Consider the following 24,333-nt stretch of genomic DNA (forward strand, 5'->3'; position numbering starts at 1 on the left):
CAGCATGAGCACAGTCAGGCAACTTTACAGGCTGTTTATTTCACGGAAGCGTAATTCATCCTATATTGCTTCTTATCTTCTGCCAAGACAATCTGTGAGTTCCAGACCTATCCAGTGTAGGTGTTCAGCAGGTCACTGAGGTTATTTACCTGCATTCGTTCCTCTTCTATCCGTCGTCTACCTTTTCCCACCTCTCACCACCCTCCACCTCGCATCATGTGGCTTCCCTCCAGCGAGTCCCGCTGTCATCAGCACTCTGAGGCTGTGATTGGGCGCGCTGAGGTTCGGGTGCAGGCTGCGGAACGGAGCGGGGAGGAAGCTGCCTTACATGGAATGGCTCCTGTTGCCCTAGCAACTAGCTGTCCTTGAGAAAAGGGTGCATTTGGGGGTTTGGAGGGCCGAGGCACTGACAGCCCCAGTCAAAACTCATAAAGTGTTCTGACACATCGATCCACGTGTCTGGGAGAGGACCCACTGTAAACACAGTCCTTCTATGCAATCGCTTAAAATAAATGTATGAATCAGAGGCTCAGAGAGCTGTTCCAGAGAGGATGAGTAATGTGGAATGAATGTGAGCGACTGCCCGCTGGGGGGAAATTGGATGTTTTTCAAGGAAGGAACTCATCATTGTATCCCCTGTACAATCTTGACATAGGTGGGTGTTACAAGGAATGTGTCCTGCGGTGCAGCAGGTGACGTGTTCCCATCATGAGGGTGGATGGAGGAGTCCCCATTCTTTTGTTTGCCTCAACAATGACAGCGTAACACTCTGACATCTGATCGGTCCCCTCATTTCCTACCTGTATCAAATGTTTAAACAGTGTTCATCCATTCAGGCGCGGATGTAGAAGAGCATACAGGTGTCCCCCACCCCCTTCCTACCATGAAGAACACTGTAGCCCTGCAGGCATAACAACTGACACCTCGGTGTCACAGTGAAAGTCTCTCCCTTCAGCTTGCTGCACTGTTTAAATAACGCCAATCTGCCTTTGTGTGGGGGAGAAGAACATTACGCAACCCCCCACAAAGATGGATGCCATCACTGGGCTGGTGCTGGAAGGTTATTTTAAGAAAAGGCTATTATTGTGTAAAAACATTTCACATTTTAAAACACAACCTGAATGTGATTTGGTTTCATCAAGCTATCCTACATTCGGGGCCGCGGGGCAATTCGTTCTAAATCGTTACAGGAAATGATTGTGCTGAATTAATTTGATTCAGGCTATTTTGTATCCACTGAACACCATGCATACATCTGCTAATTCCCACTCGTATACACGCAGCCACAGAATGTGACTGCATTAATGACCCCTTCTGAGCACAGAGGCTCATTTGGTGGCCAGATTAAGGAGCAACCATGCCAGGAACAAGCTATGTACCATTATTTGCATTAAGTGACATTTTCCAGGTCCGGTAATGATCTGTCATTACAATTAATGGAATACGATGTAGCCAGGCCCATTGTGATGTGGGTCCTGAAGGTTGACAAGCCATCTTAAATGGAGATTAATGCCGACAAAGAGACGCGCCTCCTGCCACACCCCAGCCATCTGCAGCCCCAGTGTACCGAAGGGGTCCACCGGCAACCTGATTGGACCCCCTTCATCAAGTGATCTGCCGGCATGAAATGACCCTTTCCGCTTTGGTCCCCCACAACCGCCCACCAGCCTTGTTCATATTCCTCCCCTGTGCGTGTATGTGTTGGCTCAGATGCCTGTAATTTCACCATTCTTCTTGCCTCTTTTTTATACCCGTGTGCTGAAAAGAAGCGGGAAAAGAGAAAAAAAAGGGAGCGCAGTGAAAATTCCAGACGTTATTACAGTGCTGCATGCATGGCTCCAGTGATACTCTCCTTTCATCTCTGCTTCCTCCTCTATTGACAGATGGTAGTTATCAGACGGTATGGAAATACTGTGGTTACGATAGTTTTCACCGACTTTTCTTTCTCCTTTGGTATTTATGACCTGATGATCATCATGAGAGCATTGGGGTCTTGAACAGAGGGCCACTCTGCCAGCGTTGTTTGATTCCAGAAACTAACAACTGCCACATGGGAATGGCAGTGTTCAGTAAGCAAGGTGGTGGACTGAGTGGATACACACTTCAATACAACCAAAGTGCTGTTACATGACTGAAGCAAATCATTGATTAGGCAATCAGCAATAGATGAAGTACCTAATTAAATAAATTATCATTTAGGGTGTTTATCCAGATTAGTAACTTCCTGCTTCTCAAAAAAGAAGATTTGAAGGTTTTCTCTGTTTGGAATCATTGTTTACTTTATATCTTTGGGTATTGGACTGCTGGTTGGAAAACAAGCAGACATGATGTGACTTCTTTTCCCTCCCAAACTCCAAAATATTCACTGTTGGTCAGATCTCACAGCAAAATGCAGAAGTGGCCCTAATCCCTCGTTCGTATTGCATAAATACATGTGTATGCGTCATATCTCACAAAAATAGGGTAGAATTTCACACATGATATGCCGTGTTGCTCCCTGGTGTTATTTATGGCTAGTGTTAAGGAGATAATTAGAAATAAGGTCAGTTAGTGGAAAATTAATTTACACCAGTTGTTGCATGAATAATATTTCCTGTGGAGTATTTTTAGCCGCTACTTACATTCTGAACAGCGCTCCACATTTCTTTGTGTCCTTGTAAATACCAAACCTTGTGATGGAGAGCCTTGTAGGACATGCCCACATGTATGAGGTTAAGCCCCTGCTGTATGAAGCTGAAACTGTCCCTTCGGCTATTGGCCAGATGGAGTGGAGTTATTAGCGGCTTTCTTCTTCTTATTGTCCCTACTTATTTATGTGGTTGGTAACGTATATGTGTCAGAAGAAGATGCAATAAATGAGCTCCAGGTATGTGTTTGGGTGTATGATCGTTTAGGAGCAATGGTCCTGTTTAGGAGGTACATTTCCTGTTTGTGTGTCCTTTGAGCCCGAGCCCTCCTGAGGACCCAGCGCCCTCAGAGCTCATTTCCCAGGTGTCCCACATTTCCAGCTAATCTGCTGCTCACTTTGGCTCCTAATCTGGGGGGGGGGGCTCTGTGACAACTGCAGAGGAGATGCAGTTTAGAGCAAACATGCTGAGGGGCACTGAGAAAAAAAGTAACTTCCCAATCATCCTCCTGTCCTCCCATACCCCAGGACACACAGGAGCTGTACTGTACACAAACACACATTCACACTGTAAGGTATTAATGCTTGTATGTCAAATCCCTAGATTAGTAAACATGTACTTTAAGTGTTTCGAGGCACTAAAACAGATCACACTTTTATGAACAAGCTGGGCGTTGATTTTGTGCGTTTTTCCCAGCTTGAGATTTGCCACTAAAGTTAAGGGAGTAAAGAATATAACCTAATCATTAGAATAACCGGTTTGCAATGTTTCCCCCCTCCATACAAGCCCATAACGTCCTTTCCTAGTTACTTAGTACAATGATTTGGTAATGCTGCGGTGCTTCCCTCAAATGTTGAGCATTCCCTGGAGAATAACCCTGCGCTCTCCTTGAGTCTGCGAGCAGCCTGATTTACACCTTGTAGGTCGCCAGTGGTCACCCTCACTCCCTGGCACTGTCCTGCCTTACAGTGTGAGGAGCCACGCAGAGTCCCAGACCTGTTAATTGCACCAGACATGGAAACCTGAGGGAGAAATGAATATCTCATGTGTGTGCCAGTGTGTGCGGGGTGAAGCAAATGCCAGTTGTCTAATAGCTTTCACACAAGCCTGATTGAATTAGACTGCGAGGAGGACTGCGGTCCTAATTGAATTGCGGAGACCCTGTGTTGCAAACAGTGCTAGCTTGTGTTCCCCATGGAAGTCCGAGAGGGGGGGGGAGGGGTACAGGCTGACTTGTCCTCACTCCCATGGAACAGACACACAACTCGTGGCTGTTCTCCTCTGGTTAATCTGTGGCCATGACTGTCGTTTCACAAGGTCACGCTCTACTTAGATGTGACCCGTTCAAAGGCCGACGGCCTGTAGTTGTGGTTGCAGGAAAGTAGAGGTAATGAGAAAACAACGGTCGTCTTAATCTAATTGTTCTCCTCTGAGGAACAGTGGTCCACCTTGTAAAAGAAGCACTCTCTTTATGATAGCCTCTGATCTGTCCCTGCAGTGGTTCGTATAAATAGTTTTTACAGGCAGCACCAGAGCAAATAGAGGCCCAAACGTGTACACATAGCGGCCTCTTTGGTCACAATGGGATACAGGGAAATACCCAGCATGAACACACACACACACACACACACATACCCACACACACACACGCATACACACACACACACACACACACACACACACCACACACACACACACACACACACACACACACACACACACACACAATCCCTCTGACGCTGGCCGTTTTCACTGCTTTCAGCACTTTTTCCTGCTGTGCTTACAAAACCTAGCACCTCTGATTTTTTTTTTTACCCCTCCAGCCTTTTCTCTTTCACACCCTGAACAGCACACAGGCACACACACACACACACACACACACACACACACACACACACACACACACACACACACACACACACACACACACACACACACACACACACACACACACACACACACACACACACACACACACACACACACACACACCGTGTCTGTCTTTGTCTCCCTTGTCTCTTCTTTAATGGTGTGTTCATTAAATAAAACACTTTTGGGGGAGGGCGGGTTTAATCCTGAAAAGGGGGAACAGGGGAAACCGGGGAAGGGGGGGTTGTGGGGGGGGGGTGCTGTTTTTGCTGTGATGCCCCCAGACTGCTGGACAAGAGTCTCTCTGTCGGGTGGTGCAGATGAGAGATGGTGGGTGAAAGAGGCTGGGTATGTGTTGGGTTACACATTGAAAAAAAACTATTTTTCTTAAACCTGATTTCCTCTTTTTGAATAGCCCGTCAGTTAAAATGTGAACAAATATAGAGTTAATATAATCCAGCCGCACCTATTCTTTAAAAGTTGTTTCTCTTTTAAAAGTGTGGCTGCTTTATACCCCAAGCTAATACCACATAACAATATGCTTTCATTTAATCAGTTAAAATCAATGTGGTTAATTGTTTAACTTGTTTGACATTTGTACACAGGCGCTTTGCCGGAGACATTAAATAATGGATTTGATTAGATCTTATTGATCATGAATTATTTAACCTTTAATGAGAAACTGCACATGACCTATCCTTTGACTGTGTGGGAGAGAAACTTTGGGATGTTAGCCTTTGCAACCCCAAAAAGCGTAATAGGGCCCTTTTAAGGCACACATTATATAACACATTCTGTCATAAGATATGTTGCACACTGCCATGTTTGACTCACTGTTCCTGGAATACCTTGTATCAGTCACATTGTCTAGGTATGATTACCAGCATGCAACACTGGCCAGGCAGCCATGATGGAAATGTCCAATGCCCTTGTTTGGCCTCTCACTATGTGCGACTGTGTGTGACTGCTGAATTTGGTCAGAGGTGCCAAAATCACAACGAGTGTATTCAGTGTTGTCGCGTCGTCGGCATCACCACTGAAAACACAACACTCCCTTTTTGTCTGCTTGTGTGTCTCTCTTTGTGTGTTCCTCTTCTCTTCTCACACACACACAGTCACACACACACCTTGTAGGATTCAGCTGGTTTCGGCTGCAGGTCTTGCTTCAACGTGCAATAAATCTCTCAGGCTGTAATATCCAGGAAACCTTTGAAACAACCAGAAAATTACCTGCTGTAAAAATTGACTAGCACCCTTGCGCAGCGACTCGTCCCTCACCACTCTTGCAGGACTATTTTCATTCAGTGTGTGCAGCTAAAACCTCTAATTAGAGCCCTTTATGTCCCTATATATTATTAAAAGTCATAAACGTAGACAGGCACAAGCAGCTGGGGGCTTGGAATGTGTGAGGGGGAGGTACTATTCAGATGAAGGTTTAAGTGTTAGATTAAAGTAATGTAATACTTGGTTTATAAACCATCAAACAACATTGGGAACAAAAATATCTCGCCCCGCTGACATGAGCTTTTATTTGCTTTTCAAGAGGAAGATGTAATACTGAGTGTGCCTGCAGTGTCTCTGGAAACAATTTGAGGTGATCTGGACCTTTTGACACGACTGCCACTAAATTGATTCTGAAGTGTTTATAAATTCTCCAAAAGCTTTTCTGTGTGGCCTTTGTTCTTGACTTATTGCCACATTTCATTGTTTGTCCCAGTTCCAAAATCCCTAGAGCCCCTAGAGATTCGTAGCGGAACGTGGCATGTTTCCTTGATGATTGATTAATGATATCAACAGCGCTATGTGTTTTTGTTGAAGTATAGGAAGCATGAACAACAGAGGAGCTGTTGTCGATTAATATTCTTGCGGTAATTAACTCTCCTTGCCAGGAAGATATCTAAAGTTAGAGGAATCATCCAAAGAAGCAGCCTTCAGCTCCTCGCATGTTGAGAAAGTCTGCCAGGATGGTGATCAAACAGCTCAACAGCAGCAAGCTGGGGAGGTGGGGAATTAAAGCTCTGATCTGTTTTTTAATCACAGCTCTCCACGTCTCCGCTTCTCTACATCCGACACCAGACAAATTTGCAACCCTTAAAATCTGTCATCCGGGTATAAAGTGGAAATTCCCCAAATATTTCCCCTATATAATGACCATGGCAGAGCGGGGAGGCATGCCAAGACATATAATACTGTCCTCTTGAACTAGGACAGGATGGTTTTTGCATATACTTTGTTCATTGTTTTACTAGGAAGCATATGAGAAAGCCTTCAAACAAATGGTAACGCCACAGATGGCAAACAATGCTTTTACTTTCCAATACTTAATTGTCGATACTGTCTTTCAAAAGACATTTAGGTGTTATATTTTGAAGGAAGAAACATATAAAGTCCTAAACAAGATACATGACAAAGCACACAATTTAAAAAGAAAAGACAATAGATAAACCACAAATTATAATATACTTTGGAATTTGACCCTCCATACTATTTAGGATTTGTAAACTAAGATTATCAGTATAGTTGATTTTCTCTTAAATTGTCCAAATATGGCAAAAATATGTCCAACATTTATAAAAAATAAAACGTTTTTTATTATTCATGACATAAACTGATTTACATTTGACAATAGCATAGATGTTTGATGCACGGCAGAACAAATTTGCATCGCCCACCAGTGTGCCATCCAACAGTCACAACAGCATATTTAAAAAACAAACACTGTGGAAGCAAGGCATCATGGGGCTTTATACTGTAGGCGCTAATCAATTTGACTCATTCATTCTTGTCCCTAAAGTGATTGTCATGCACAGTCTGCATACTGTTGCAGCACATACAGTCACTGTGGGCACAGACACACTGAATTCCCTGCTTCTGCTCACCTCCCCTCTCTTTGTGCACTTCTCCTCTCTCCTTCACTACCTCTTTATGCCCTTTCCTTTGGTGCAGCTCCTCAGAGCGCCGTGCTCCCATAGACCTCTGTGTGTGTGTGTGTGTGTGTGTGTGTGTGTGTGTGTGTGTGTGTGTGTGTGTGTGTGTGTGTGTGTGTTGTGTGTGTGTGTGTGTGTGTGTGTGTGTGTGTGTGTGTGTGTGTGTGTGTGTGTGTGTGTGTGTGTGTGTGTGTGTGTGTGTGTGTGTGTGTGTGTGTGTGTGTGTGTGTGTGTGTGTGTGTGTGTGTGTGTGTGTGTGTGTGTGTGTGTGTGTGTGTGTGTGTGTGTGTGTGTGTGTGTGTGTCACAGAGGTTCGATCCCAATTCCCCACATAGCTGTTGCCTGGGCCTCATTCACCGAGCCCGTTGACTGGCGATGTGAATGTCCAGGCCTCATGTTTCGCTCTGTACCCGAAGCCTTTCCCCCCATCAATCATGGAAGAAGAACAACATGTCAAAGCTAACACTAACTGAGGAGATCTTTAAGATTACTTTAGGTTTATTTTGGAATAAATCTTCCTGCCACTGGCATCTGTGATAATGTTACAAAGACAACAAACTCCTTTGCAACTTAAAGGCACACCTGCATGTTTTTGCATAAATATAAAAGTATGATTGAAATGGTTCCCCGTCACAAGTGAAACATGCTTGACACAATGTCATTGACTAAAAACAGCTTCTCTTTCAAGCAAATTGTATTAGTGGATTTTTTTTTTACCATTCCACTCTGAAGCGATATGGTTTACGCGACCATATTAAACAATGTTGGTGTATATTTAAAGGGACCCTATTTAGCTTTTTTGTGTTTTCCCCTTGCATGTAATGTGTTATATTGGCTTTTCTGCCTGAAATGCTTCGATTGGATTCTTTGTGACATCACTATGTTACACTTGCACTTCTATTGGCTAGCGCTCCAACACATTGTACGTCATAGGCTTAGGGGCGAATACAACAGAGCCAACCAGCTGACCAATCAGTGCAGACTGGGCTTGTACATGTAAGCATCTAAACATGACACAGAAGCACAATTTACAAAAAGGAACCGGAACCTTCCCATAGGGAAATGTGGGTGTTTAAGCAGCCACAGAATAAAAGTGAAACACAGGACAGTCCCCATATGATAATAAGAATACAAATAAACATGTAAGTAACAGTATGATTACAAAAATAACAATAAGATAACTTAAAACACCGATCAGCTGAATTTAAATACATACAGAAATGAGGGAAGATAATTATATATACAGTACAGTATACATGTGCGAGTGAACGTCATATGTACATACTGTGCAAGTTGAATTGATTTAAAGAGACAGTTAGACTAATAGACTTTTAAAAACTACAGAAACACATCTGTATCTGCCCATTGCTTTCTGTTTTAAATTAAATGTAATGACGAGATTTAGGAGGTGATGGCACTGGGTTATGTGCTTTCAGGAGGAAAAAAGAGCCCTTGCTTTAAGCATCTGTTAGTCCATTGATGTGTCTGTCTAATTTAAACATTGGGATAGGACCTGGATTAATTCCACCTTATGATTTGGCCTTGTTTAAATGGGAGCTGCAGCTGCAGATGTTTCCGTCTGCCAGATGTTACAGTTGAGTTGTAATTGCCTGTGTGGCTTCAGAACGAAACGGTGTCTGTATTTGTGCTGCTTTACAATGTAGAAACCAGTCATGTAATATGACTTTTTTTTGAAAAATACAGAACACTGTTTCCATATTGAGTGAGACCAATCTTCAAAATCAGATTTCATAGTGAATTGAAATTGAAATAAAAAGGAACTTAACTTAACGATGATAGAGATGCATTAGGAGAAAAAAGCGTTTTTCCTCAGAATCAATACATTCTTACGGTTTTACAGTGAAGAAAAACAAAAGCGCTGTCCGACCTGAGGGGTTTTTCTCTTCAGATATGCAGTGTGTCCCGTGTGTGAATTGTTCATGTTACTGTACTTCCAACACATCTTTCTCAACACATTCTGTATGTTCTCCTTCAACGGTATGGCAGGTGGGAACTGGATTACCTCGAGCAAAACCACAGCTGCTTTGGCCCAACATAAAAAAAGAAGCTCTCTTCTGAGGCACTAGATCACCTGCTAGAGCGTTCGCCCCGTGTACTTAAGCTCAGTTCTTACTACAAATCTGACCCGGGGCCCATTGCTGAATGTCCTCCCCTCTATCTCCCCTTTGCTGTCTCTCTACTTTCTGAAAAAAAGGCAAAAAGCCCTTTAAAATAATACAAAAGAAAAATCATTTGACATGATGCAGGTGCAAACCCTGAAAAACAGGTTGTTTTTAGCTTTGAAGGTTTAGGCAGATAAGTGGAGTTCTTAGAAGTTAGTTTGTTTATCACAGCCATAACGGATGGCAACGCACAAACAGATTTACCTCTGCCTTTGACACACACATACACACACGCTCGCGCGCACGCACACGAGCGGATACACAAATGGTGTGTGAGGTCATCATCGTCTCTACCATGAATGTAACTCTCCTCCCATGTTTCCTCAGTCGCTTAAAAGGGCTCTTAACAGAATGCAGGGCACTTCCAAGATTTCTCAGGCAACTGGAGCATGGTGAATAATTCAAAGCACATTTACAACGTATTGCCATGTTAGCATATCTGCAGAGAGTTGCCCTCACAAGGCATCACTGCTGTGTTGTGGTACAGGGTTCCAATGATATGTATGTTGGGTTCCAATGATCTGTATGTTGGGTTCCAATGATATGTATGTTGGGTTCCAATGATCTGTATGTTGGGTTCCAATGATATGTATGTTGGGTTCCAATGATCTGTATGTTGGGTTCCAATGATCTGTATGTTGGGTTCCAATGATATGTATGTTGGGTTCCAATGATATGAATGTTGGGTTCCAATGATCTGTACTGTATGTTGGGACCCGTGGTCTGTGTTGTTTTGAAATGTGCTGCTCACACGAGTGCTTGTCTTGTCCTGTAAAGTCATACTAGGTTGAGGTAAAGTGCTTAAAAATATAGAAGAAATATCATAAGAATGTAAGATTAAGATTGAGATTACCTTTATTAATCTGACATGTCGTTTTTCACTCTGTTATTTGACAAATGACACACATAGGCCTGAAATACACACACACACACACACACACACACACACACACACACACACACACACACACACACACGCGCACACACGCACAAACAGGACCTGTAGACATGCGCTAATGAAGAGGTGTCAGATGTAATGATGGTACATACACAGGCTAATACATGTACCCTTCTGCCCATGATACGGTTGACACACTTTTAGTGTTGATCAAATGAATAGTTTATTGGTCGACAGAGTTAAACATAACATGACGCATAACAGAACATGTGTTTTGTATTTATATAGATTGAATATCTTTTCTCGTTTTGTATTTTCTTCAAAATAAAAAGCAATTTCTTGGATTCTGAACATGTTTGCTCTAATTCCTGATTCTCTGGTCAAAATCATTAAGTGAATGAAACAAGAAAAGGTCAAGGCCTAACACCTTACATTTCATCAAAGCCCCAATTGTCCAACTTGTGTCACATGTGAATCTTTTTCATATGAAGTAGTGATTTAACATTCTATACACTTCCTCATCCTCATCTCTTTCAGCCTGTCCGTCGGGCTTCTTCAAGCCGACTCAGAAAGACGAACCCTGCCTGCAGTGCCCCATCAACAGCCGAACCACCAGCGAAGGCGCCATGAACTGCATTTGCCGCAACGGTTACTACCGCACCGACTCAGACCCTCTCCAGATGCCCTGCACAAGTACGTATAGCGTTGAGGTTGTTATGTGTGAACTTGCACTCCACACAAACACACAAAGCCCACAGGCATGAATGTGTAACCCACAAAGCCTTTGATTTTAAATATGAACCCTTTGACACATACACATCTCACACCCGCAAGCAGATGAGCCCCGGGATCAAAGGACAGTGGTCGTCTGTGTAACTGCAAACAGAGAAACCCTGTCAGAGCTGTCCCTCACGCGAACAGGACGCCGACATGCCCATAGTGTTGCTGTCCACAGATCTGACCCGACACACAAGGCTCGGCTGCCCCCTCCTCAACATCACACAGGCCGTACTCCAAGCCAGACCTGGGGTTACTGGGCCGGGCGCGGAGCTTTGTGGAGGGGGCAGCCACGGAGAATGAGCCCGGGCGAGACGCTCTCTTGTCATGCCAATGAAGCCGTTTGAATTTGAATTTGAAGCTGACGCAGAGGTTGAGAAAGAGAAGGAGAGACGGAAGGATAGACCAAAGAAAACAGTGAAGGAGGGAGGGGTACAAATGTGAGGGAAAGGAACGAAGAAGGAGAGGCAATTTGAGAGGGGTTGTGTGTATGTGAGAAAGATTCTGTGCATCGAGCGTGGTCTAACTAAAACAAAGCAAGGGTGAGTGAGAACAAAAGGAAATCTCCTTTCAACGTTGTGGTTGTGTTTTTTCCTCACTCTCCCTCTCTGCCTGTTGAAAGGAAGAGAGGAGGGGAAAGATTTGATGGTCTCCAACAAAGGAGATTTGCATAAGCCTGGCTCTGGGAGTCGAGCAGCTGTTGTGAATGAGAAAGCAGCGGCGTCACGTCACCCGTATTAAGCGCAGCAGGGTCCGGCCTGATTAAAGCAAGGGAATGGCCCCATCAGAGCGGCCCCGCCAGCTAATGGGGGGGATATTAGTCCTCCTCTCCAGGAAGGAGAAGCCAAGGAGGAGTTATGTTTCCATGTTTCAAGAGACACCAAGAAGGGCACTTCCAACAGGCTTCCTTCCAAAGCCGGAGATCTGTTAATTGCTGCCAATTAAAAGGGGTTAAATAAGAAGTGATCGATTCAGAATGTAGGATGCTGTGGGCGGAGTAGAACTCTTTATCTCATTAGTCCTGCAGGGTACGACTTCCATAATGAGGTGCACATGGGTATAAAAGATAAACACTTCTCATTGTTTGTTTGTTTGCCCTGTCACTCAACATGCAGCCCCATGTGGAAAGTAATGCCTCGCTGCTAAGAATGCCTCAATAGGAGAAACAGTAGGTCCCTCTCCGCGGCAGTAACTCTATACGATGCTCCAGGAGAAAGTTGTCAGGAATAGATGTTAAGAAAACACTTGACAAAGTGGACACCAGCATGGAAAATGAGAGAGTGTAAATGTGCATCCCGAGGGAAGAGGCGCTGCCAGATTGGAACGCAGTCAGCTCAGACGTCTATAGGAAGCTATAGTGTGTTACAGAGATTGTGGATTTTTCCGCTCCTCGTGTTATTTAAGTAGTCGGTAATTATGCCTTCAACGCCATCACGTAAACAACACAATATCTCTCTTATAATTAGAAGAATTCAAAATACTTTCTAGATGAGACATTTTCCCCCAGCAGCAACACTTACCAAGGAAAACAAAATGATACTAGAAAGATAAACAATAAACACTTTCCGGTAGTTTTTGGATATCTTAAAGTCGATATTTTGGGAAATAAATGAAGTCTTTTTACTCAAGTACTGCACTTAGATTTTATGTTGGGGTACTTGTACTTTTCTTTAGTTTTAGTTATACCTCTACTCCACACAATGTGTGTCCCTTGTTACCAGATGCAATACACACAATTATGCACCAATAATATGAATAAAGTAATTAAATATACATGGTTCTGAAATGGGCTTAACAAAGTAACATAACTAAGTATGTTTAAATGCCAATACATTTATACTTTTACTTAAGTATGATTTTGAATGCAGTTATTTTTACAGCACAGTATTTTTACAACTGACTATTTCTACTTCAACCTAGGTCAAAGGTCAAATTCTTTATCCACTACTGATAAATATGTGTAGTGTTCCCTGTAGTGACACTTCAGTTGACCAAGAGATCACTTACCAAGCTAACTAAGTATTGTTTTTTATGCTTAAGTGCTTACTACTCTCTCTCTCTCTTGTGTTTTCCAGCCGTCCCCTCAGCTCCACAGACCGTCATCTCCAGCGTGAATGAAACCTCCGTGATGCTGGAGTGGATACCTCCCCGGGACTCGGGGGGCCGTGAGGACGTCGTCTTCAACATCATCTGCAAGAGCTGTGGTGGAGGCCGTGGAGGCTGCACCCGCTGCGGGGACAACGTCCAGTTCCAGCCCCGTCAGCTGGGCCTGACAGAGCCCCGGGTCTACATCAGTGAGCTGCTGGCCCACACGCAGTACACATTCGAGGTGCAGGCTGTCAACGGCGTGTCAGACCAGAGCCCGTACTCCCCTCAGTACTCCTCAGTCAACATCACCACTAACCAGGCTGGTAAGTGGGCCCATCTGTCTTTTTGTACACGTTAAAGTCCCCATGTGCTCTTCTCACCATTAGTTGTTACCACGTCTATTTCTGTATTGCTCCTTTGTCGCGCATGCCCTCTACAATACCTCGTCATCGCACTCGTCCCTCTACAAGCACATAATGCACAGGGCATGGACCTCCAGCGAGTCAGTTTCTGTGCTCTCCCGTATGGTGATGCATGCAGATGAAGGGCTCTAAAATGGGAACGAGAGTGCCTTTGATGATGTGACATGCAGAATGTGATGGCCTGCTGGTCTTAACAGCGTGACCTCATCTCCATGTTGTTCAGACTGCGGAGCTGAGAGCAGGCTAGGTGCTGTCTCTCCACTTCATCTACCTTTTAGTGATTACAGCTCTTTCTTTCATCCACCTACTTGAATTCTAGAGTTAGAAAAATCATAGCCTAGTAAATGTAGTATATAGGTAGATACACACTACTGTATGTAGGAGGCACCTCGTAAAGAAAAAAAAAACCGTCTTAAAAGAATCCCGAGGCCTAATGAAAAACAGGTTTCTTTTGGACGGTTTAATCTGCAGGATCTTCCAGGAATATACCTCAAAATCCTCTTTTAATATCTCTCCTGCAACTATTGCATGCTTTCCACGATGCGGTTGCAGTTGAAGTCGGCCGCATCTCTAATTATTTCACAGAGGCAGCAGCATTGATTTGCTCTTTAATTGTCTCTATGAAACGCATCATTTGGCGTGCCAAGCTCTTCTCCCCCAAGCGCGGGGGGGCGGGGGGGAATACAGGCTGGGCTTTATCTTTGCACTGGCTTTGCATCCCATTAGCAACATACGTAAGTCTCTCATCATCCAGTGGGACGGGTGGCGCAGTGGTCTGTGCATCTGATCATCAGATCAAGGCGGGTGCTGGGGAACTCCAGTTCGAAACCCGCTCCTGCCGCCACTGCGTCAGGCCGTTGTGTCCTTGGGCAAGACACTTCACTTGCTCCTGTGGGTATTGTCCACAGTACATGTATGATACTAATGTGTACTTGTAAAAGTGCCTCAAAGACTTCGAGGCGTGAAGATGGACAGTGTGGCGCAGTGCAGGGGTGAAACCCGCGTCTGCAAAGCTGTTGTGTCCTTGGGCAAGACACTTCACCTGAACTTGCTCCTGTGGGTATTGTCCACAGTGACCATTGCATGTATAAAAAATATGTGTAATGTGTATTTGTAAAGCGCTTTGAGCATCTGGAAAAGCGCTATAAAAAATGTAAGGAATTATTATTAATTATTATTATTATCCATTCCCATGCACTAAAGGGAGTCTTCCACGACTACCTAAAGCACTGCGTTACTGTGCTTTTATTACGGCGGACATATTGGGTTTTGTTTAACTACACTCTCGCTCCCTCATTACCTTCCTCTGGAATTCCCAGATGTCCATAGGCCTACGTGGAAGCAGTCAAACATAAAGTGTATGTACAAGTTGGATAATCACATTTAACATGAGATGAAACCCATTGTTGCAATCTTCAATGTTTGCGGAAATGTATTTGTGTAAAAGCTCCATAAAGTTCCAACGCTGCAGCTCCACTCAAATGGAGGCCTTCATTCAAACGGCGACCTCTTTTTATTGTCTGTTTTGATTTGTCACTGGTATGGTGGGTTAATGAGGGCCTGTGAGTGCAGTTAAGCGTTGTAATGAGGCCCCTGCCCTGCTCTTTCTCACTGGGCCACAATACGTCTGCCACCCCAACCCTTGGCTTCTCTGCTTCCCCTGCAGTGGGGTCCTGGCGGAAATTGGGGGGCTCCGCGCCCTCTTCACTGAAGTGCCCGTCACTTTGGATTAGGTAGCGAGAGCTCCTGTCAGGGGGAGCTGTGAAAAGAACTCAACTCTTGCTTGCCCCCACTCCACCCTCCAAAACCAGGCTCACCCCTGGGACGCGGGATTGCAGTTTCGCCCGTGCTCCGCTACAGGGCCGGGGTCACAGGAACCAGGAGCCCATAATTGCATCTGGTTTGTGAGGCTTGGAGGTTACATAAACATCATGTCACCCCTAATTACCTCAAGCAATTCTGTGCCCTCCGTTTAATCTCAAATAAAAGTGTTAGATGTTGGAAAACCAAAACAAAGTGTATGAAACATAAATCAGTCTTTAGCTTATTGGGCACAAGGCTGAAGTTTTCTAACAAATAAATAAGTCAATTGAAAGTAAGTGGCGTGAAAGTGTGTCCCACGTCGCGTGTGGATAGCTGTCCTCAGCTATGACGTGTCAGTTTGAATTGTGGGGGCAGGGGGAGAGTTGTGCAAAACTTCTCACTCACCATACCCAATCAGGCACCCACCACACTCAATTACCCACAGGGCTTCTCCTCCCACTCTGTAGGTGGTTGGCGACAGTTCCTCTGTGATAAAGGACGTGATTGCCCTGGAAAGTGCGGCGCTTGATTACACACTTTAATGCCACACAAAGGGAGATGCCTGCTCTGAATGGCGCTTGAGACCGTTTTATAAGCATATGACTTGCATTGAGTTGAATGTGCAGAAGCCTTGAAATGCTCTCCAAGCCTTTTTTCTTATAATAATGAGTCATAAGTAAGATATCCACTGTTGCTTTGAGCTGTCTATACCATGTTACTGTAGGCATGACATGTAATGAGTGGAGGCAGGGAGAAGAGAATAGGAACAACAGTTGTGTCAGTGTGCGTGGTTCTGATGGGTGAGACAAGTTACAAACACTAGGTGTATGGAAGCGCCACAGGGGGGACATGTCATTGTATTATTGCCATGATGCATTCAAACTTTATATTTAGAAACTGCTCCATATGATGCCTTTTTGGGGTTTCCCTTTCCTGCAGTGTGTTATATAGGTTGTTGAGAATATAAATGGTCTGCAAAGGCTCAAACCCCAAAGTTCACCCCAGAAGGATTTTCTTACACACCCCCCGTCTAAAAACTCTTCGATTGTAGTCATTATTTTACTTCCGTGACATCACAATGTAACACTTGAGCTTCTATTGGCTAGTTTAAGAATGAAAAATCTCCCCAAACATGCTGATGCATTTTTTTTTTCGTTCTGTTAAAAAAAAACGTCGAAAGAGAAAAAAGAACGTGGATAAGCAAACTACTCGCATCATAGTGAGACTATGATGTATTAGGTAACAGTAAGGGGACATGGTTAAGTGTTTATTAAAATAGCCCTCTCCGTGCTTGAAGAAGACACTGAAGTACCTTCATCACCTGAGAGCACACACTTACCCTCTGAAACCACTTTCAGACCATTTCCTACTCTGTCCATTTCCTCTCCAACATGCTCTTCAACCCCTTTCCTTCAATGACCTTCGTTCATTACTATTGTATAAAGTGAAAACGGTTGCTGAGACTTTATCCCACCCTGCAGTTTGGTCAACATGTTTCCCACAGCTAAATGGCAGTATGACCGTTTGTCCTTAACAACTTCAAAGTATTACATCCAACAATGGTGTCTTCTTTGTGCGACTTCAAGGACACACAAGGACACACTGTAGAATTTTTTTTTCTACAAATACACTTATTCACACACTTGTTAGACAGTGTTCCAGTTCAGGATTGCGTTCCACCACTAATTCCTGCTCTAATTTGCTCTGAATTATTGATTGTTTGGTCCCTATTAAGGAAGACGTACACTATATGGAAATTGTAGTGATTTGTGTAGGAAGGCGGGATACTTAATCTATTTTACTTATTTTATGGATTCTAAAAAGACTAGTGTGCACTTACTGTATACTTAGGAGACTGTTTCTGTAAATTATGAAGACACAAAGACGTAATAGCTTAGTTATAATGTGACTGCCAGTTATTTGCTTTCTCTGGAGCTGCTGTATCATCAGTTCCAGTGCACAGAAGAGAGATGATCCACTACCTGAATGCAAACCATCAGCACACTGTGAGACAGATCATTTAGATCTCCATGTACCCTGTGCGTGCGTCGGCCATATTGCACTCTATAGTGGTTGGGTTTATTAGATTCCAGAGGACATATTTGTTTAGGCATTTCATTAACTCAAGGTGAGCGGCGGCGTCTGCGGCTAACGCTATGGAGAAGCAGAGGGGCTGAATTGGTTTCTTATCAGGTGAATGGCTGATTGTATGGTGAACCACATTACTCAGGGGGGGGGGCACGGTAATGGGATGCAGCCTTTTCATATGGTCGAGGGAAGATTAATGACTTAATTATTGTCCAAATTGCCCAAGTCCAATGTAGCCAGGCTACCAGGGGCTTTGCTGCTCCACTGGGCCGTGGTGTGAAAAGCCATGGTGCAGAGCCAGGTGGGACTGCCAGAACGTGTCAGCCAACAGGGCTACTACACTGTTGACTTTAGGTCAGAACAAGCACAGATGTCATGTGATGCCATGGCACATTCATGGCAAAGAATGTGATGAGTGTTTCTTTCTATGGCACTGAATTATTGATAGTTGGTTCACGCAAAAAAACAAAACATACATTGTTACATCCTGCCATTTAAAGATGTATTGCTACATTTAATGATTAGCTATACTGAGAAGAAACACTGTTAAAAGTAACACTTAGCAAATAGTTAACTAAATAACTGGCTAACTAAATGCATAGATAAATAAGTTATTCCTCGTTACAAAACGTAATTGGCATTTAAAGATGATAATCGCATAATATAATTATTAGCTATGGTGAGAAAATAGACTTTTGAAAGTTAGCAACAATTACAAATAATGATTGAACTGATACATTATTTACATAAATAAATATATACGTATATACTGTATATAATAATTACATACAGTATTAGCAGAATTCAGATTACCATGCGAGTGAAGTAAAGCTGCGGGCTGAAAGATGAAGAGGTTCACAGACCGAGAGTCAGACAGGGACCACCAGTTTACATGACGTGCTGTGTGACAGTGGCAGAAGGTGTTAGGGAGGGCACATATGGAGGGTGCCGCTGCAGGTCAGCCAGCAGGCAGACAGGAGGACAGACAGGAGGCCTCAGCGGGCACATGGAGCCAGGACGGACAGAGCAGGGAGTCACACATACAGAGCAACCTGTTTACAGCCACACTGGGGAGAAGCACTCCGTTACAAAGCCGAGTACACGTATAAAGTAGCATCAAATGAAACTACAATTATGTCAGAAAGTTACTTACGTACAATACTTGAGTAAATGTACTTAGGTACTCTCCACCACTGACTACAGCCGTGCTTGGTGAGTAATGGATTACATGTAAGGTGATTATGTAATCACATTGGTGAAGATGTGTCTTCACTTGCATGTGTTTATTTGTATTTTATTAGCATCGTTTACTAAACTGCAGCGCGCTTCTCCTAATGGAAATGTTTTGTGGCGCTGTAAAGCGGTTGAACATCTCGGCCACCATAGAAACTAGTCATTGTAACAGAATAGATGTTTAAAGTAACCCTCTTAACCCTGACTATAGAGAGTGAGATACTGTAAGCCTAGCGACAGAGTGTGTGGTAAACAGCCTGCACGGTTCATCAGATTACTTTTCATAGCCTTTGCATGCAATATGAATTTAATTCTGACTCCCTTAAAGAGAACTAGCACAAGGAATGTCACATGTAGTTTACTAATTGATCTTGTTCATACATCATTCAGCAGCGATGTGGCATCTTCTGGTTACATTATATTTTACATAGTATATGTACTGTTCCTTCACGTTTAAGCCGGTGCAGTGAAGAGGGGAATAGAGTATGCACATCGCCTGCATACAGATCTAGGTTAAAAGGCCACGGTCTCTTGGCTGTAAAAGGGAACGCAATGTGAATATACAATTCATTATTGTTGAGTGCATTAGCTGTCAACTGCAGCACCTGAATAATTAACCATGCTTTAATGCAGTCATGTATTTATATACAAGAGCCTGATGATGGGGATGATTAAAAAAAGAAGATAATAAATAAAGATGATGAAGCAAAAAGGGGTCACGGCACTTTGTTTTTTAATTTATTGTTTTTTTTATTAACTTTATGGAGTCAACTTCACCAATTAAGAAAGTAGATCCGTGATAAACACAAAGATACTCCCCTCTGGTTTACCCTTGCTCCTCTCTTTCTCCTTTTAAGGCGGTTAAAAAACAACAAGGGTGTCATTGTCTGGACATTCTGGTTTGAACACAGCAAGCTGTTTCCTCCTGCTCCCATACTCAGATGTCACTAATGCCCCTCGAATCACTCACATACAGTAGATCACGGCGATCATGCAATCTGCATCCAGCGTCATCCCCTCCAAGGTTTTAATGTGTAAATTGGGGTCAGGAACTTTATAAGCGGAGATGATCTTTTATAATCCTTGCTATTGTGTGCCACTCAGTACAGCGACCAGATAAGCACGACTTCTACGTTAAGCCACAAGTCATCTCAGTGCATTAAAGAACCCGAGCAGATGTGCGACATGCAAATTCCACGTATTGTTTATGTTGGAATATGTAAAAAGATGAACTGTTTGGTAACAACAGGATGAAGTAGGCAAAGGCCTTGTAGTTATTGTGTTTGTTCAGAATGAGCATCAATGCAGGCCTGACCATTTCACTTACTCCCCATGGCTGATGTCAGTTTAACATGAACTGAATGATGTCTTTCCACTTTGTGTTGCCGCTAGCTCTTTTATTCTGCGTCATGCTACTTGTTTGCTCTTCCAACAAAGCTATTAACTCAATAAAACAAAAATATCTTTGTGTGCAACTGTACACAAATGAAAACAATAGCCCACACTGGTCTTTGCGACATTACAAACTATTGTCATGGATTGTGTGGTGTGTGCAGTTTTCCTCCTCGCGGATGCCTGTTTTAGAATTGTTAAAATGCAGAAAAGCAGCTTTCTGATTAAAGGCGTGTTTTCCCTGGAGCTGTTTGAGTCAAAATCCTCATTCCACATCCCTAGAAGCTGGATCATTGCAACGTATCGAGAGTGTCCTGAGCAACATGAATGGCCATGATACGGTTCTCTAGGAACCCAATGTGCTTTTGTGTTATTAAAAGAACCATCATCTGGCACCATGTTAGACAATCACAACTACTTTTTTATATAAAATAGACCCTATTAGGGATTAAACTATAAAGTCTCCTGGGGTTATTTCATGATGGTGTTTTTCACATGTAAACTCCCCCCAACCCACTCCCACTGCCTTAAACACCTCACTCCGTAACATAGTGACATCACTATGTAACACCACCACTTCCATTAGCTAGCGCTCCAATACATTGATTGTCATGATAGGATAAGGGGCCGGACTTCTCTAAGCGGTTGACCAATCACAACAGAGCCGGCCAGCTGACCAAAGGGTGGACAGAGGGCAGTATGAGAAAAATAGAGACGTTTTTGAACATTAAAGCATGAAAACCTGTCACAGTAGAGGCACAATATAACACCATGCAATTAGCATAATAGGGCCCTTTTAAGAATGTTGTACATCCATTTAATCACATAATAAAACATTTGATTTGTATGGAAAACTCTGTATCATTAAGAATTGTGATAAATAAAAGCCTTATATTTAATTATTCAAAGATAATTAAAGCTCACAGTGCCTCCAGTACTGAGGATTGTATTGAACATAATCATATCCCCTAATGAGCCATACTTTTTGGGGATTGTTTGAATCTTTACTGAGTTGCTGCAAAATAATTTTCTCCGATGTCCTCTTCGGCGAAGTCACATACATAAACGTATCTGGGTTATATCTCCTCCGCCTGCAGATTTGCCGGCTCGGCTTGGATTTAAACCCTAACCTCTGCAAGCATCAGAAAACTCTTCAAGCCCCTGAAGTGCCTATTTTGGAATTAGCTTATGGTGTGTATACGAGTGTATTATAGTCCCCAATCTTTCCCAGTGCAGATGGTTTAATGCTTGATGAACTGAAATCTCACTTTTGTAGCTTTACTGCACTGGAAAATCTTTATAGATGTAAAACCCACAATCCTTTGCAGCTGGGAAAACAGGGCAGGCTGCCAGCATGCTAAAAGTACATGCAAATACGGGCCTCTCCCTTTAAGATGGCTCGATGTGCCGCTCATAAATGGACGGCAGTCGGAGAGAGTAAAGCAGTGGCAGCCTGCTTGGGAGGACCAGCTGGTTCGGGCCCTTTGGGAGAGTCTGCGCTCTGGGGAAACTGACTTTTTACAACGTAAAGGAAAAGGGATTTACGAGCCCTGACCTGTTCTCGCTACCTCCCCCCCCATCTTCCCCAAATCATAGCGTTGCTCTCTGTACCAGAACGTCTAATCATATCAGAAGAACCACATGGCTGTAAACACATTTGGATGTAAGAAAGATATATAAAAGACTTGTTCTTTCTCAGAAGCATATGAGTCATGTGGCAGCAAAAGAGTTTATTATGCTGCATCTGAAACTCAAGTGTCACATCATGAGGTGGCGTTGTGTCGTGTTGTCAATAAAAAGAACTCAGCTGCAGGAAATAAAAGCTACTATTTGTATTGTGGTAATTTTCCCATCGATCAGAATTAGAATCAGAAACGGGGTTATTGCCTCGTAGGTTAACATATACGAGGAAGATAGATTGTAAGAAAAGGGCCAACAAATAAAATGATATAGGAAAAATATTATTATTAATATAATGTAATATAGAAATATTTACATGTAATATAGATATACCCCCCCAAAAAAACATATGCAGTATATTATCACAACATATTGGTAAAAACTAAATAGTCCTAAATACATGCTCTTTCAGCAGATTTAAGAGTTACTGTGCCTCTTTAGTTCCTAGAGAACCGAAAGACCTCTCCATTCCTGGAAGTCTGTCCAATAAGGGTGTTTCGGACATGGGCACCCATGACTGACCTCGCTCTGCTGCCATCCATCCGCGCTGGTCTCCCTTCAGCAGACTTGCTTAATGAATGTGCCCATCATGTTCCTTACAGTAGGCCTACTTATTAATGAGGCTTAACAGTACAACTGCAGCCAAACAAGGACATGGTCAAAAAGAGTGGAAAAGCCCACCAAAGGAGTGTAGCATAATAAAAGATAAGAGACGTAAATTAATGAGACGGATGAAAGCCTCACTTCTGCTTGCGTGTTAGCAGAAGCATGCCCCATGAAATGGGCTTGGATTCAAATGAGTGGAAATACCCCTGTAAACTCCATCTTTAATTGATTAGGGAAGTAGCTAGGTGTTCAAACACAGCACTAACACATCTATTAGAGATGTTTGAGCCAAACAGAGCCTTTTGTGTTCTGTGTTGTTGGGCCAAGGCCAGAGCGTCATGCTAGAAAAGACTCCAAAGCAGTCTTTCATATCAGATTCCGGGCTAGATAATGATGTGGGGTCTGAAACCTAATTCTTTGACAACAGCTGGGGCCTATCACAATTAAGCAATGTGATGTACAACCTTGGAAGTTTCAAATGGACATACAGGCCCCTCTACTGGCCCCAGCGTATTCATCTCTTTATTGTCTCTTTGAGCTGTTAGCATATTTGGATAGACTGGAGATTTATTTATTATTTCAACACAATCTTTTCTTAATTAAACGGATGGTTAAGAGGGACAATCAAACACCCTGCATGTCACATCGATAATCATCCAGTGATGCATGTGAAGCTTTGGCTTTGACATGATAAATGATGTCTGCGACCCCTCTGCCCGCTCTCCCACTCCGCTGTGGTCTATGGCAAACTGTTCGAGACATATTCATCAAGGCCATTTACTTTTCCAATTCAGCCATCTAATTTAATTATATCAACTTACAATCCCTGTCGTTGTCATTGTAACCGCTTCATTAGCTTTAAGGACATGAATAGAGCATTCATTGAGGGTAAAAACCTACACATAAAGTATCCAATGACAGTGCGGCTCACCCACTTTGAAGAATGTATCTGACTTGACATAGTTATTGAAAAGTTGGTCTCCGGTACATAAATAACTTTCTTAAATCTTATTTTTTTGTTACATTTCTAATTGCATGTAATGGCTTGCAATCCGCATGATTTGAACATAATGATTGTAACAACAAAGCAAATGGCTTGAAACAACTGGAACATGCATTTAGAGGCATACATCAGTGAGTCGTGTTGACACAATGGAAACCAACTGTTTACTCGACCCTGTGAATTATAGATTAAGTCGGGGGGGGAAAGATTGTAGGTACACTTAGAAATGTGGAGTACAATGGAGACTTGTAGATTTGGAGTACATAAATTAGATGTCAGAAAATGGTTTTCATATGTGCATCGTTGCTGTAGGCCGTACTGAGTGAAACGCAGACTTGGCGTACCGCTACATTCCTCCGTCAATTGGTGGAATGTCAGCGTAGCTTACAATTCATGTTCTGAATTACCTTGAAATACACAACACAGCTGGATTGCCATTTCCCCTACATCTGAGTGTTTTCACTCTTCATGTATTTACTTTGCTTTCAAAATCATTTTATTGTACCCCAGTTTGTTTTCTGTTGCACCAAACTCTTATCGGTTTCTCAGACATGGCGACTGCCACCCCGCTGTCTGGAATTGTTCTTACGCAGAAGAGAACCGCAGTGTTCTCCTCCAACAGCTTTTCATGTTGGCATGTGTCCATCCTCTGCACATGAATACATGAGCTGCCTTTGTTTCTCTGCCTCTGTATCAGGTTACTGGGCATGGCTGCGCCGTGTGTTTAATGGAAATGC

The 24,333-nt window shown here is 43.2% G+C and overlaps 1 protein-coding gene across 2 annotated transcripts in view; it reads left to right on the forward strand.

The window, feature by feature from the left end:
- ephb2b (eph receptor B2b) overlaps positions 1-24,333 on the forward strand; it is a 137,494-nt gene that overhangs the window by 87,401 nt on the left and 25,760 nt on the right. For both annotated transcript variants that reach the window (XM_034082980.1, XM_034082981.1), the window contains exons 4-5: positions 11,042-11,197; positions 13,357-13,692. In XM_034082980.1, the coding sequence (XP_033938871.1) occupies positions 11,042-11,197; positions 13,357-13,692 (492 nt within the window). The remainder of the gene's footprint in view (positions 1-11,041; positions 11,198-13,356; positions 13,693-24,333) is intronic.

The sequence above is a fragment of the Pseudochaenichthys georgianus genome, chromosome 5 (genome assembly GCF_902827115.2).
Source record: "Pseudochaenichthys georgianus chromosome 5, fPseGeo1.2, whole genome shotgun sequence".
NCBI classification, from domain to species: domain Eukaryota; kingdom Metazoa; phylum Chordata; class Actinopteri; order Perciformes; family Channichthyidae; genus Pseudochaenichthys; species Pseudochaenichthys georgianus.